This window comes from Rhinolophus sinicus, linkage group LG04, assembly GCF_036562045.2.
Source record: "Rhinolophus sinicus isolate RSC01 linkage group LG04, ASM3656204v1, whole genome shotgun sequence".
In the NCBI taxonomy this organism is placed as follows: Eukaryota; Metazoa; Chordata; class Mammalia; order Chiroptera; family Rhinolophidae; genus Rhinolophus; species Rhinolophus sinicus.
The window spans coordinates 100535840-100551608 of record NC_133754.1 but is presented as its reverse complement, the minus strand read 5'-3'; the positions used below and the strand labels follow the sequence as shown (position 1 = coordinate 100551608).

The 15769-nt window shown below is 52.2% G+C and overlaps 1 protein-coding gene across 5 annotated transcripts in view; it reads left to right on the top strand.

Annotated features, from left to right (window-relative positions):
• SLC7A1 (solute carrier family 7 member 1) overlaps positions 1-15144 on the top strand; it is a 64539-nt gene extending 49395 nt beyond the window's left edge. For all 5 annotated transcript variants that reach the window (XM_019736545.2, XM_019736541.2, XM_019736542.2 and 2 more), the window contains 8 exons: positions 1441-1562; positions 2164-2386; positions 3137-3276; positions 5594-5696; positions 7396-7613; positions 7864-8030; positions 8667-8775; positions 10479-15144. In XM_019736545.2, the coding sequence (XP_019592104.1) occupies positions 1441-1562; positions 2164-2386; positions 3137-3276; positions 5594-5696; positions 7396-7613; positions 7864-8030; positions 8667-8775; positions 10479-10582 (1186 nt within the window). In that variant the 3' untranslated portion in view covers positions 10583-15144. The remainder of the gene's footprint in view (positions 1-1440; positions 1563-2163; positions 2387-3136; positions 3277-5593; positions 5697-7395; positions 7614-7863; positions 8031-8666; positions 8776-10478) is intronic.
• The last annotated feature ends 625 nt before the right edge of the window (positions 15145-15769 follow it).

The window sequence follows — 15769 nt, the reverse complement described above, 5'->3', positions numbered from 1 at the left end:
GCAGCTCCTGGAACTGAGAAATGGGACTGTCCCCTAGGAATCAGTGAAAGACTTAATCCTCATTACAAAATAATTGAGTCCAAATGGTCTGTCTGTTTTATTAGCTAGTCGATAAATCCCATTGAAAGCAAATTTGCCGAAACGAGTCGCTAGCCCAACCTCTGTGCATCAGTGTTTATAGGGCTGGAATATTCTATCTTATGCCTTTTCTCCCCTCAGGAGGAAGTGGTCTGGGGCCGTGGTCAGCCAGTCAGGTGGGAACGGGGGAAGGGGAAGGGGAAGTGTGACCACCCTGTGGGCTCTGTGTGGAGTGACAGGACACCTGCAGCCCTGTGGTCAGCAACAGGTGTGGCCGGCAGGGGAGGGGCTGAAGCCGTACTTCTTGGCCTGGAAGGGGCTGGGCTGCTGTCTGGTGGCTGCAGGGGCCAGGCTGTGTGAGGCTGCCTTCTGATCACCTCGTGATGGGCCGGCCAGGGGTGGACTGACCCCAGAGACCGCCACCCCACTGGGGCCTGGGAGGGGCTGATGCGCCCCCTGCTGAGGCCTGGACACTGTCTAGTCACAGGTTTCCATCCATTGGGACTCTTTTCTGGATCTTCAAGGACTTTGGGGTTCACAAAATGTGCTTGACTTGGCATTCTTCAGCAAATACTATGAGCCCACGCTGGGTGCTGGTCCCAGCCACGCAAGCACCCCCCTGTGTACCTGTGCACGTGGGTGCTTGGGAAGCGCTTTCGTTGACTAAAACAGTTCATTTTTCCACACCTCCGTGTCTCTAGAAACGCTTGTTTTGAACCTGAATTACTGGTAAACACCATGTTTCCCCAAAAATAAGACCTAGCCAGACAATCAGCTCTAATGCGTCTTTTGGAACAGAAATTTATAGAAGACCTGGTCTTATTTTACTACAATATAAGACCGGGTCTTATCTAACATAATATAAAATAAAACCGGGTGTTGTATTAATTTTTGCTCCAAAAGATGCATTAGAGCTGATTGTCTGGGTAGGTCTTATTTTCAGGGAAGCACGGCGTGGGAGACTTTTGCATTTTATTCCTGAGGCTGGGCCCCTGCACTGGCTGGCACGATTTCCTTCTTGAAGGGTCCAGGGTGAGAGGCCACAGTTGTTGGTTTGTCCCTCTTTCCTGCTGGACACCGTGTCTCACAGTCCCTCCATTCCGTGACACCCCCAAGTCAATATGTAGAAGATGCTTCTGGAAAGGGCTCAGTGTGCACATTGTGGCTCTGGGCCACGCAAAGCGAGAGGCCCATTGTCCGCAGAGTCGGAGCGCAGTGGCTGGTGACAGCTGTTGAGGATCGCATACGGAGGAGGGTCTGGAGCCGACAGTGCTCAGAAGTCAGGTGCTGATTGTTTGGAACCACTTGTCTTCAGCCCCATGAAGCTGGCGCTGTGATTTTACTCTGGCTCTTTTTTTCTAGTGGCACAGACAAAGGGGACCCTGGTCTTGGTGGGTTCATGCCCTTCGGGTTCTCCGGGGTCCTGTCGGGAGCGGCCACCTGCTTCTATGCCTTCGTGGGCTTTGACTGCATCGCCACCACAGGTACGCCGTTGCCGCTCACCGCCCAAAGCCCGGGCCGGCTCTTTCTGCCCTCCCCTGCACACTGGGCTCATTTCACCCAGTCACTGTTTTCCTTCCTGTGGGCTGGTGCCAGGTGCCGCGCTTTCACACCAGTAACCTGTAGATTTGTAGCTTCCTGCTAGTCCGCCCCCGCCCCTCTTTTATCACTTCCCCACGTCGCAGTGCCTGGCAGGAAATTGCACGGTGAACATGACTCACGTGCCTGCTGCCAGAATGGAACAATGACAGCTGTGGCTGCAGCCTGAGTCCTTATCTGTGGATCTGGGAGGAACGAGGCCATTAAAAATACTGTCAGCCTGGCTGTATCGGGACCCCCCAAATTTCCCGGCCAAAGGAAACAAGCCTTTTCCTTGGCTGAACTATGACGCACAGGGCTGTGGGTCTTCAGTCTGTGTTGCTAAGGGCCACCCCCCATTTCCAGAGCCTGGGAGACCCTGGTTCCCACAGGGTGATTCATGGGTGGCATGGACTCCCTGGACACTGCAATGCCTTGGGTGCCTTCTGTGTTTGGGGGTGCCCCTCGCCGTGGCGCCCTTCTGGGCTGACTCCCGGCTGCTTCTAGGTGAGGAAGTCAAGAACCCCCAGAAGGCGATCCCCGTGGGCATCGTCGCCTCCCTCCTGATTTGCTTCATCGCCTACTTTGGGGTGTCCGCCGCCCTCACGCTCATGATGCCGTACTTCTGCCTGGACAAGGACAGTCCCCTGCCGGACGCCTTCAAGCACGTGGGCTGGGAGGGCGCCAAGTACGCGGTGGCCGTGGGCTCCCTCTGCGCGCTTTCTACCAGGTGAGGATCCTGACACTCGCGGGATGAAGTGGGCGCGGTGGGCCGGGGGCAGCCGGACACGCCGGTTTGCTGTTCAATTGCCCTTCTCCCTGGAAAGGGAGCCAGTGCCCCGACCCGCTTCTGTCGTTTCTCCCTTTCTCCCTGCTGTGATCACCGAGCATCGGCAGTGATTGACCTTTCATGTTGAAGAGGCTGAGGCCCACTTTTTAATGTCACCTGCTCAGCAAGGGGCTGGCTCCGTCCCTGACTTCGGCCACTGGACCAGGCCACCTCTTTGAACACCGCGTGTTGGCCTCTGTTTGGCTGTAAAGCCTCAGCGCTCTTGAAAAAGGGAGTGAGTGCCTTTGAGCAAGAGGCGTTTTGCCCCTGGAATTTCCTACCAGCCGGTATAAATAAGAAATATTTGGTAAATACTGATTTCCACAGAGACATCCTCACGAATGCCATGATGCTTTTATTTTCTGGTTGATGAGCTGGAAATAATGGCAGGAATAAAGACTAGACCCCATGCTAGCTTATGTTAGGCCTTGGCCATTCCTGCATGGAATGTGTCCTCAGAGTCGGTGCTTATTCCGGGGTAGGTGCAGGGGACGCCTTAGCCGTGGGCTTCCCACGGTTTGGCGGGTGGCAGTTCTTGGTGAGGAGTCGGGGCTCCTGCTGCTCAGCTAAGTGCCTGGCTGCGCCGTGGCGCCCTCACTCCTGGCGAGCTCGTCGTGTGGGTGACGCATTGTGCCTTCTCTTCCCATCCAGCCTTCTGGGCTCCATGTTCCCCATGCCCCGCGTCATCTATGCCATGGCCGAAGACGGGCTGCTATTTAAGTTTTTGGCCAGAATCAACAACAGGACGAAAACACCCATCCTCGCCACACTGACCTCAGGTGCCATCGCTGGTAAGGACTGTAGCTAACTTCACAAGCCAATATTTTAACAGTCGGGTGATTATTATCCCCTGGGGAAATATCCTGAAGTGTGCTGTGGTCTGGGAAAACTTTTCACTGGTCTTTTGAACATTCGGTTTTTACCCTTGGAACCTGGTTTATGTGGCAGTGTGGCTGCCCTTTTGACAAAAGACAGAGGCCAGTGTTACAGAGGATGTGATGAAATTCTCCAAAAGTGTGTCTTCTTCTATGATTATTATCCTCTCATTGGCCAGAGCTTAAGACACACATAGACCCTTCAAAGACATTAGTCTCCCCCTTTCCTAAATGTCCCTGAGTAGACTTTGGTGAGATGACATCTTGCATTTTCAAGTCAAGTGAGACTTTGTATTAGCACTGGAAATTCAGTGTCCTTGTATCTTAGCTCATGGATTCTCTGGAAAACAAGGGTCCTTAGGATCAGCATGTATACAATGTGCCACCTCTTCCTCAGGGGTTCCTGAGGGTGTTGCTGGCGAAGCCACTGGCCCTCGGTGTAGAAACCATGGCAGGCCCAGAGGAGGCTTATCGTACCACACAGGAGGTTCCTCCCCGAGAGGTCAGTTTTGACAGGTGGAGTCAGTGGGCTGAAGAAAGCGCTGAGCCTCGGGGATGTTCCAGGGACCCCTGATTAAGGAGAGGGAGGGTCCTGATACTTATGTGATGTTGGGTGTGTTTTCCTTCTTTAATGATTGCATTTCGTAGCCCGAGAGGCAGTGGGATCCCATCATACAGATGTGCAAGTGGGGGCACAGAGCTGAAGAAAGGATGTGCTTTGGTTTTATGTTAAAGAGGCCGGCTCCACCTGGAGTATCAGTAGAAACGTAGGGCTTTTGGCAAATTAGGACAAGTGACACCAGTCAGTTTGTACCACAGGGACTTATCAAATGGCCATGGTAAGAGTGGCCTAAAGTTCTCTCTCGTGCTGATTAAGGGAGACGAAACTGTAATCCTTAACGTGGCTCTAAAGTACATGCATTCACCAAACCAACGATTTACTTTCTTTTTGTTTGGTGGAAGTGCCAATAAGTATTAGGTTTTCTAAAGTCACCTCCCATGGAAGAAGTTTGTCTCGAGTTTCTCTGTGACTAGGAAGCAGGTGTTTGTGGCATACAGAGCTGGACACTGTTCTAATTATGCATGAGGCTGTCACTACTCTTTCATCTTATTATTTATTTGCAGTTTAAATTTGTTTGAGTTGCAGCGATCTCTAGGGGCTTGAAAAATATTTGTGGAAAAGTAATGGTTTTGTGTTTATGCTTTAACTTGTCTTGATTGTGTACGATTTGAAAATAGCCGAAAGTAGAGCCAGCCAAGTTATTGTTTAAATGGGAAACTTGACCTACGTACCCACACAAATACACATACACACTCACACAAAGTACAGAGCTTTTCAAATAAGCATGCATGTGTTATTTTTTCTAAAGTGTGGTCATGGTGAAAGGACTGAAATTGTTTGGGAGCGACCCTTCCTTCATCCACCTCCTCATCACTGTTGCTGACCGATGTGTGTAACTTGGATGATATGCTCGGGGAGGCCAGGGGCTGTCTGTTTTACCTCCTCAGTGGTGTGTACCATGCTCAGGGAGTGCCGGGTGTGTGGGTGGATGGATGATGGATGATGGATGGATGGATGGATGATGGATGGATGGATGGCTGGAGGGTGGATGGATGGATGGGATGGAGGAAGGATGGATGGATGGATGGATGGATGGATGGATGGATGGATGATTGATGGATGGATGGATGGATGAATGGATGATGGATGGATGGATGGATGGATGGATGGATGATCGATGGATGGATGGATGGATGGATGGGGGGTAGATGAATGTATGGGTGGATTGATAGATGTACATGACTGTCTGTGAGTCATCTTGGTGTAGAGGAAGAAATACTGGACTCAGAGTTACAAGAACGTAGTTCAGATTCTGACTTTCCACCTACCAGCTGTGTGACCTTAGGTTTCTCTCCCAATATGTCTGAACTTCAGTTTTTCCATCTCTAGTGTAAGGATAGCTTTTAAAGTTGCAATGAAGATCAAAAAAGTCATGTCGATGAAAGTACTTTGTATATAAATGTTCATTAGTACCGTCTGTTGAGGATTATGTGTGCCATTTAATCCCAAGCTTGTGTTCTCTTAAGCAATGTCTTTCCATGGAAAGGGCCGGGGGCGAAGGGGGAGGGAGAAGCGGTACCCCTGTGTGCCCTGGATCCCAGGTGGGCGGTGGTTCTAGGTGTCAGTATGGCAGAGGGCGTCCGTGGATGCTGATGTTTGTCCCCTCCCCAGCTGTGATGGCCTTCCTGTTTGACCTGAAGGACTTGGTGGACCTCATGTCCATCGGCACTCTCCTGGCTTACTCTTTGGTGGCTGCCTGTGTGTTGGTCTTACGGTATGTATGGCTTTTCTGGGTCCCATGACAGACGTGCACATGTACCCTCCCGCTGGCCTTTTCGCAGCTGAAACTTAGGGTTTACACAGTGTAAGTTTCAGGCTGTTGGTAGGTCCTTTGGGTGCTGCCCAGGAGAGGGTGGGACTTGGGGGTTGAGAGCCTAGTTACATCGAACGCCCCTGAAAAGACGCAGGGTAGAGGCCCCACTACCCTCTGTCATATGCCCTCATTTTTCTGGCTAGGTGTTGAAAGACTACCCCGACTGGTGGGCCTGGATTCTGGGGTCAGAAATTTTGGAGGCTTAGGGCAACGATTTCAGTGTGGTCCGGAGGGGATAGGGCACTGGCCCTGGTAGGAATTGGGCAAATCCAGTGAAACTTGGGTCAGTGTGATGACCTGTGACACTCAGGTCACTGGGGTACTTCACTGCACTGCTGCTGGAGGAAGGAGTCCCATCACATGGCGTGGGGTGGCCAAGGCTGACGTTTACGCAGACTCTCCGGGTCCTGGCTGTCCTAGCCTTGTGTGTACGAGGCCAGCCCCCAGGGTGGCCTAAGCATGGTGTCCCGGGGTCCTCAGCTCCCCTAGGATTCCCTCCCCCACAAAGCATATCCCTGGGGGCCAGTTTTCCTTTGCTCTGCAAGGACAGGGCTCTGCGTTTTCACTCCCAGGAATGGCCCGAGGTGGCATTCATGATGAGACTATGTACTCATGGAGACTCAGTGTTGGTCATTTGGCAAGAGCCTCCCTATTTCTTTTCAGGTATTTATACTTGTAAGACCATGGGTTTCATTTCCAGTGTGCCCAGAAGTTAATGTACGTAAAACCTGGGTTGAGCCTTGGCCGCGGCTGTGTAGAATCAACTAAAATTAGTTTGCTACCAAAACTGGTTTCCCCAAAGGCTCAGTGCTAGAATTTTCTCCAGGGTCCCCCCACTTTCTTAATGACCGAATGGTGTTGCATAAGTGAATCAGGGAAAATAGGGTGAATATCTTTCTGCTCCCTCTGAGAACATTTGCAAAATAATTAATCAGGCACTCTGTTTTTCAAAGCTGGTGGAAACGATGTGAGCTTTGTTCATTTTGGGTGGGAAGATAAGAAGCCTCATTTAAAATGACTGCTGCACTTGCAGGTTGCTCGTGTCTTAGAAATCATACCACACAGGCTGGGTCTCTCACTCAGCTCTGTAGATTTATTTATACCAAGGCACTTGGAGTTTTAAAATAAATTGATCCAATTAAGTCTTGCACACAGAATATCTCAAACGCATCAGCCTGCAGACACATTTCTCTGGCTCTCTGCACCAAATAGGATCCTAATGTTATTGCTTTCCATTTCTGGCTGTGCTTTTAGCTCCCTACAGCATAGTTTTGTTAGAAGTGGACTAATACCGTAAGCATCCCAGGGCCAGTGCTACTTCTCAGAACCAGAGAACCGTCTTAGGACTTTGCTCTGGGTTGGTGTCTCAAAACAAAGACGCTGCGGAGGGTGTTGTCAGAAGCAGGAGCAGAAAGTGGGGACCCAGCTCTCCTTCTGTTGCCATTTTCCCAGAAAAGATGTTACTCTGATCATCTTCCCATTTTATGCCCCATGTCCTGGGCAACGTACCTTTGAAGGCTTACTAAAAACTTGAGGTAGTGCGTGTCCTTCTTCTGATGAAAGCAAATCATGCGGTCATGCAGTATGTTTTTCTGCACAGGTATCAGCCCGAGCAACCTAACATGGTGTACCAGATGGCCAGAACTGCCGACGAGCTGGACCAAGTAGACCAGAATGAATTGGTGAGCACCAGTGATTCCCACACAGGCTTTTTACCAGAAGCAGAGAAGTTTTCTTTGAAAACCCTACTCGCACCCAAAAACACGGAACCCTCCAAATTCTCCGGGCTAATTGTGAACATTTCAACCAGCCTCATAGGTAAGAGCCTGCACTTCCTGTGAAGGTGTCTGGGGTGCTTGTTGGTTGCATGCTTGCTTGTCACTGGGGTGGGGGAGGTTCCAGAAGGGTAGCACTTGCTTTGCTGCTGAGCTGTACTGTGCATTGTTTTGTCCACATTGTAGACGATGCCTACAGAAACGGAGCCTCCCTCTCCGTAGGTTCTGAGGGGAACTGGGGGTACTCGTGGAAGGGGAGAAATGACAGAGATGCATCTCTCTCTCTCTCTCAGCACTTTTTATCCTCATCTTCTGCATCGTGGCTGTGCACGGGAAGGAAGTGCTGATAAGACGGGAGCTGTGGGTGGTCTTTGTTCTCATTGGCTCCTCCGTTCTCTGCTCGGTGGTCACGGTCCTCATCTGGAGACAGCCTGAGAGCAAGACCAAGCTGTCATTTAAGGTGAGTGGGTCCCCATCGGGCCTGCTGGGGACCTCGTGGTAGGACAGACCCTGGCACCTCTGCTGGGAGGCAGGCCTGGGTGTCTGCAAGGCAGTGCTTGCTGGCCAGCCTCAACAATATCAGGCAAAGGCACGTGCAGTGCCCGCCGAGGACCTGCCCCGGCTCCCAGGTGGCCTGGCAAACCTCACCCACAGGGGCTTGTCATAAATGTCATCCAGGAGGATCGCGTGTCCTCACCAAGCCTTGAAGGTGACCAAGGCTTCTGTATTTCAGATTATACAAATAATAAAATAGTTTAACCTTAGAGATAAAGGGGAATCCTTCTGGCCCCACCTTTAGCAGGAAAATAGCAAGAAGGGAAAATAAGTCTAGAGCTTCCTTTGGCAATTAGTACCTTAGCACCAAACTCCTGCCTAAGCAGGCTTTGTGTGTGTGTGTGTGTGTGTGTGTGTGTGTGTGTGTGTGTGTGGTAAGGCTGTGGGGGCGCAGGGGAGGTGGGGGTGTGGGTTGGGGTGCAGGGGTGGGATTGATGCTTACTTCCTCCGCATGTAAGTCTCAGGCACACGCTGTTTCCCCCGTGGTTGTGGTAGATGAGTCAGACGCCCGCCGAGCTGACGCCACGTCCTGTCTTTGCAGGTGCCCTTCCTGCCCGTCCTCCCCATCCTCAGCATCTTTGTGAACGTCTATCTCATGATGCAGCTGGACCAAGGCACGTGGATCCGCTTCGCCGTGTGGATGGTCATAGGTACGTCAGCTGGCGGGTCCCCTGCTCGCGTGCCCTGTGCATAGCCCAGCATCTCCCGAGCTCCCGCCCCTGGAGCTGGTGCCCTGCTGCTCACGTGTCTCCCTGCTATTGCGTTTCCCCCAAAATAAGACCTCGCCGGGCCATCAGCTATGATGCGTCTTTTGGGGCAAAACTTAATGTAAGACCTGGTATTATATTATTATGTTATTATTGTATTATATTATAATATGTTATTATTATATTATATAAGACCCAATCTTATACTACAGTAAAAGAAGACCGGGTCTTATATTATTTTTTGCTCCAAAAGATGCATTAGAGCTGATTTTCCTGCTAGGTCTTATTTTTGGGGAGTCACGGTACTTGGCTGGATGACTCTCGAGCTTCCCTCGGTTCAGGTGTTAAAACACAGTGGAAACACATGTTGCCTGCAGTTTTCTCTCAAACAATATGGAGCTCCTGGTAGGTTGTACCTGAAAGTCCCTTTCAGGCGCTTTGTCTTTTGATGGCCTCATGCCTGAACTAGTTATGTGACTGGGCAAGAGCTTGATGGCAGTGAGAACATGGCTGTGAGTCTGCCGTCTGTAAAACACGGGTTCGTGTCACCCGCGGTGGGAACGTGTGCACTGCACTTGTGCGTGTGGGCCGCGGGCTCTGGCCGCACCTGGCGAGCTGTGCGAGGCGCCGTGTGCTGCTGGCTTCTCTGGCACTGGCCATGGCCTGCCCGCCTCTGAGCCTCTGCCACCAGGGCTGCAGGACGTGGCCCCGGGGTCCTTCTTCGGCGTCTGAGGCCCAGTGCTGATGCAGAGGGCTGGTCTTGACCTCATGCCTCAGCGTCTCTGAGAAGAGCAGTGAGCTCAGCACCAGGCTTCTGCCAAACTTCTCAGCCCCGGGCAGGTGGCTGCTCCACTGCTGCCCCTTCCCCTGCAGGCCCCTCACTCACCACGGAGCATAGCCTGTGCCTGGCTGCACAGACGTTTCCCAGACAGCCTCTCTGGAGTGAGCTGGCCCCATCCGTGCTCTCGGCCCCCTGTGGCCGACTCCCCTGTGGCCGACTCCCCTGTGGCCGCCCTCATCACTCCTGCCAGGGGCTAGGATGCCCCCTTCTGAGCTTCCGGGCATTAACTATTAACTGGACTTTTGGTGGCTGAGTCCCTCCTTTAAGGCCTGTCCTCCATATGTCAGCAGCACGAGGGCAGCCCCGTCCCGGGGGGGGGGGGGGTAGTTAAAAGCACGGATCTCTGGGCCCCACAACAGACCTTCCGAGTGCCCAGCTGCACTGGACTGAATTCTTATGGTACCTAATGCCTGCTGCAGTGCGACAGTCACTTGTGCAGAGAAAGCGGGGGCATTCGGGGCTGTGCAGATAGCTGGAATCCCCCCGTGAGAACAGCGGGGCCCCCGCAGGGTCCGTGCCGTCTCCCGCCAGCGCCACAGGGCTCCCGGCTAGACCTGCTGGTCAGTGGCTGCAGCTGCGGGGCCTACGCCCCTCCCTGAGCCCCCAGCCGGGCTGCTCCGCTGCTAAGGAGCCCCCGTGAGGGAGAGGCTCTCCAGAAGGACCCCTGCGAAGGCGGGCAGGCCCCTCTGCTGACCCTGCTTGAAGCCGTGTTGTTTCTCCCCGTGTAGAAGGGCAGCGTGGGAGGCTCCTCGGCTTTCTCGAACTCCTCTCACTCTGTTCACTGCTCTCTGCTCTCGGCCCACAGGCTTCGTCATCTACTTTGGCTACGGTCTGTGGCACAGTGAGGAGGCGTCCCTGGCTGCTGGCCAAGCAAGGACTCCTGATGGCAATTTGGACCACTGCAAGTGACGCACAGGTCTGTCCCCCGGAGGTGACAGCAGCCCTGAGGGACACCCACAACCGACCCAGAAGCACCTGGCTGTCCCCAGCAATGCTACCGGACCCACCTGCACCCACAAGGCCCTGATGTGGCAGAAGGCTCACTGCTCAAGCTGCGTCCTCAGCGGCTGTGTGTGGGGCCTGCCCCATCCTGCTCTGCGGCGGGCTTGCCAGGCCCTGTCACCCCGATGGCTCCCTGGCTGCAGCTGACCACTGTCTCCTGAACTCCCTCTGAATGAAAGAAAGCAGCTCCTCTCCTTGCCTGCCACTGCGGCCCCCAGCCGCATGGAGGTCACCTGCTCTCATTACGTGGGGAGCCAGGCCTCGTCCCCAGGTGCTGTCCTGGTATTGAAAATGCACAAACTATAAATTTAATAGCCATCTCCCTGCTCAGCCCCAAACAGCCAGCCATAGATGCAAGATGAGTACCACAAAATAGTATGTCCCCACAGTTTCCCTGCAGAACCAAAGGACAGCGGTCTACTCCAGAGGAAAGCAAGGCTGGTTTCCTTCTCCTGCCTCTGCCCTCTGAGTTACTTCCAGAAGGGGTCTTAGAACCTTCCCTACTTGCTCCCCAGGCAGGCGCTCTGCTCTGCCACGTGACAGACCCCATGCACTCCGCTGCAGGACTGAGGGCAGACAGGGGAGGGAGCGCCACTGTGGGAGGGAACGAGGGGGGCCCGGGAAGCCTGGCTCCACTCCAGATGTATGTGTACAGGGCACCTCACCTCCTTCAGCCTGATTCCCTCCAAGCCTGGCCAGTTCCTGCTGCTTCTGGCGTGTCTCACCACTGGCTGTGTGTCCTGAGTAACTGGAACATGACACTGTATTTAAGGAGGACCGGCCTCAGATGAGCAGAGCTGAGAACACCGTTTTCATTGGCTGTCTTCCAGTCACCAAGTCCTGCCGGGCAGTTTCTGGGGTCTTGTAAGGTTCCCAGGACGGGTGCACTCATTCTGAGGTGATGGCGACCGGTCCTCCCAGCCTTTTGTGGCCCCTGACACACTCTCTGGCCCCTCTCTTAGGTGTAAGCAAATTGAGTCCTGTGCGTTGTTGTGATTCACTCCACCACATTAAGTTGGCACTTAGTTTTAATTTGGAAAATGGCCAGATAGTTACTGTGTGCCATCGGCCTGTTGTCCAGAGTGTGGGGTCCACATGTGAGACGACTCAGGGTCGTCTTGCTGTCCCTCTGGTGTATCTGTTTGAATGCCGTGGGTTTGTAACCCTGCCCCGACCCCTGCCTCTAGGTCTGTACACACAGCCTGCGGCCTGTGGCGCTCACACGTCCGGGCAGGTGGGAACGAGAGGAAACGGGAACGCTGGCCGAGCCTTCCTCCAGTTACACTGTAATTCAGGAGGCAGAAGGGCCACTGTTGATAGGAGCTGAGGGGGCAGGCATTTTGGATTTCACAGAAAAACGTACATTCTGCTCTCAAAGCTTAGTTTCCCATTCCTTTTCCCCTCCCCCTGGCCTTTGGCACAAATCTGGTAGAAGAAGTCTGTTAAATTGACAGCACTTGTCTTTTCTCCCTCTGCCCCAGAAGGTTTTTGGAGAAAAATACAAGAATTAGTGAAACAGCCAAATGGCTGGGGTGGCCAGTGGGTGGACAGCTGGGGCTGGGCCATCCTTCAGGCCCCAGATGGAGGCTCCTAAGAGCCCAACGCTTGAATTTCCAAAGAAAGGTATTTACATTTATGTAGATTTGGTGCTGTAAAATATTTTGATAAACATTAACTTATTTTGTTTGGTTTTGGGTTTGGGTTGTCTGCTGTCTTCTTGGGGCCTGTTAGTTATTTGCTTGATCTATCTGATATTTTTCCACATAAGCAAAGAGAATTTTGAGGAAGAGTGTGTCTAAGTTGGAGGAGAGAGAGAATTTTTTTTTTCTTTTTTAACTTTAATTTCTCGTTCTGGCTGAAATTTCTGTGCAAGACAGCACCCAACAGACTGGTTACAACTGATATTTCAGCTAGCGACATCCATCCTTCTACAAACGGAGAAGCTATTTCCCCGACACTGTCATGAATGAGAAGGCCCCGACAGTGGCAGCTCCCTCCTCAGCCCAGAACAGGAGGGGGTTCTGCCAAGGAAAAGCGGGCCACCCTCCCATCACAGCAGGAGCCCCCCCATATGGGGAGGGCCCCTGAGGGTGACAGGGACAGTTCCCACAGCCCCTGTGATCTTGTTAAGAGCAGTTGGCTCTTTTCCATACGAGGGCAGTCACATAAGGATGGTGTTGGGCTAAGCCTCAATGTGAGTTGACTTTTCTTATCACCCCCCCCATTCCTGCCCGAGAAACACACACAGGCAAAAAGAAAACACCTGAAGTGTCAGACTGTTTCACATCCCCCCCCCCGCCCCCACCAACAAGAATAGGATCCTGTTTCATGGCTCAGCCAGTATTTTCCTATAAGTCAGAAATTCCAGGCCTCCAGAGACACACCCTTTGGAAATACTGTGCGCTTATCTGCTCACATTGGAAAGACCTATTTGTGATACGGAGCGCCCCTTCCTGCCTCCGTTGTCTCACTCCAGACAAAACAGAGCCCTAGGACCTCTGCTGAAGGGCATCTGCAGGGAAACAGCCAGGCCTCTGGGGCCTGCGAGACAAAAGCCGCTTCCAAGAGGGGAGCCCTCGGCTTCTGCACAGCCCCCACCCCAGCTGCTCACACCCTGTCATCCAACTTTGGGCCACATTGGCTTTAACAAACCTAGTGAGAGTGACAGAGCCATCTTTCCCAGGCTTTGGGAAAGTACTGCTAAATGTCTGCTATTGTCAGGAGCCCACATACTTCCCCTCTGGTGCCATGTGCTGACGTGTGGTTTGGACACCACAGGCCTCCCCCTGCCATGTGCCACCCCGAGCCCCTGATACTGCCTTGTGTACCTGTGGCACGGCTTGTGCTCACCTGGAGGTGGTGCCTGGCCCTGCCAGACCCTTGGCCACTGCGTTTGCTGTGCTTCATGCATGGGGTTGTGAGGGGGTGACGGGCAGGAACGCTGGTTCTACCAGGTCTCCCCCCCACCCCTGCCACTAAGTGGGCATTCTGAATTGACTGGGTTTTGCTGTCCCGAATAGGATGGCCTGTAGTCTAACGTTGGAGGCAGAACTGAGGACAGGGTGGGAGTCTGAGTTCCTTGGGTGAGCGGACACGCCTCATGAAGGCCCCACCCAGGAGGTAAGTGAGCTCACGGGTATTTGGGGGGCCTAGCCTGGCTCCGCCAGGACCAGTCTTTTGATTTGCAAGTCCTGCTGTTATGCATAGAACAAGAGCCGTCTTCATGAAGACAGACCCAATGATCAGTGTGTTCCAGGATGGATGGAGAGGCGTGTTTGTGGACATGTCCTCGCTCTGGTGTGTGATGCATAGGTGTGTGGCACTTGTGTGCAAATTGTTGAGTTCACCTCCGATGGAACTAAATATATGTCATGTATAATTGTTGTGTGTAATTTAAAATAGGTTTGCCATCATAATGAGAGTATTGTATGTAAGGCTCCTTGCGGGGCGTGTGCATTTTGCCAGACTCTCTTGGACTTTTTTGGTAATGAAATGCTTTATTGATTCAGTGGTGCAAGAAGCTACATTCTGTTTCATCATCATAGTTATGATGCCTGAAGGGTTTTTAAGGCAAAAAAAAAATGTTGCGTGACTTTCATCTCCATCACCATAATCCAGAGTCTTTTTGTGTCCATTGCTTCATTGAGTGGCAGCTCTCTCTCATGGGGGGCGTGGACTGGCCAAGGGTCTCAGGGCACAGTCGTCAAGGCGCCGTCCCGGATCGCCCTGGGAAGTGCAGCTGCTGGCAGGGAGACCCCATGCGACGGAAGACCTTGGTGGTGAAGTCCACAGGGTTTTCTCAGGGTGTGAGCGCGGCCAGCAGGGTCGGGAAGGAAGCAGGGCTGGGAAGATGCACTTGGACTTCGTTAATTTATTAACAATATGATTGTGTGTTTCTTGATGACAAACTTTTTTAATTTTGGCATTTATTTTCTCATTTGAGAAGTTATAATATATATTTAAAATAAGTTTCCTGGTTAAGTTGTGCCTTTCAGCATTGATGGGTGTAAGGAGCACACAGGGTGATGACCCAGTAAGGGTTGGTTTATTATCAAACCTGCATAGCTGTGGTTTCTCCAGCAAACTTTGTTTTTCTACTGAACATGGAGCCATTATTAAACGGATTGTGTTTTTATTGTGTAAAGTATAAAATATTTTTTGCTTGTTGGATGCTCTATTTTTCTAATAGTTTTCTTATAGTTGCTTATAATTGTGATACTAGATTTTAGATTTGACGCTAACTGCAAATCACGTTGGTGTCTGCTGGACTCCTCCTGTTTTTATTTTACATTAAGGCAAGCATATGTGTTATCCATCGCCTTTAAAAAATGTGAAACTGCTCTGTATCCCATTTTTGCTGACAACTCTGTCGACAGTGTCCTGCCATACTTTATGTTGTAAAATCAGACTGTTTTGTGGTACACTATCTCATGCTTCTGCAAAGTCTAATAAATTCTGTCTATGGCTTCCGTGGGCACTGTGTGATCTCTGTTCTCGCAGCTTTTGGCCGGGTCCCCAAATGTGGCAGTGCCCCACGGAGAGTTCCAGACCCTGCACTTTGCTTCTTCAGTGCCTCCCTGCCTGCCCACACCCAGATGTTGTATGGCCTCTGTTCTCTTAAGCCGTTTGGTGGAAATCATTATTCCCGCGATGAGCTGGAGCGCTCACAACCAGGGGACCCCTTGTATAGGGTCCTCTGATCTGTCTCGACACCTCCCATTCTGTCCAGACTTGCTTGGGTTTGGGGCCCTAGAGGTCTGCCTGCCATAAAGCTGCTCACTGGCTGAAGGACTTGGCTGTGGGTGCAGCAACACCCCTCACTCAGAACTTCCCTCCACACCCACCATTCCTTAGGGAGGATGGGTGTGTGCAGGGCAGGGAGGTGGGGGCGGATTGTAGCTGGTCTGATCTCGCTCCCTAGCCCCCCTTGAGAAAGGAACATTTTCTTGCCAGAGGCAAATTTCATTCAAGTGGGCCGTAGTTCTCAGTCACTGACATGCAGTGATTCAGTGACCACGTGGGAAGATCTGTGGCCTGGAAGATAAAGCCTAATCTCTGCGTGCTCTTAGCTGATGACAGCGCTGGAGGGGACAT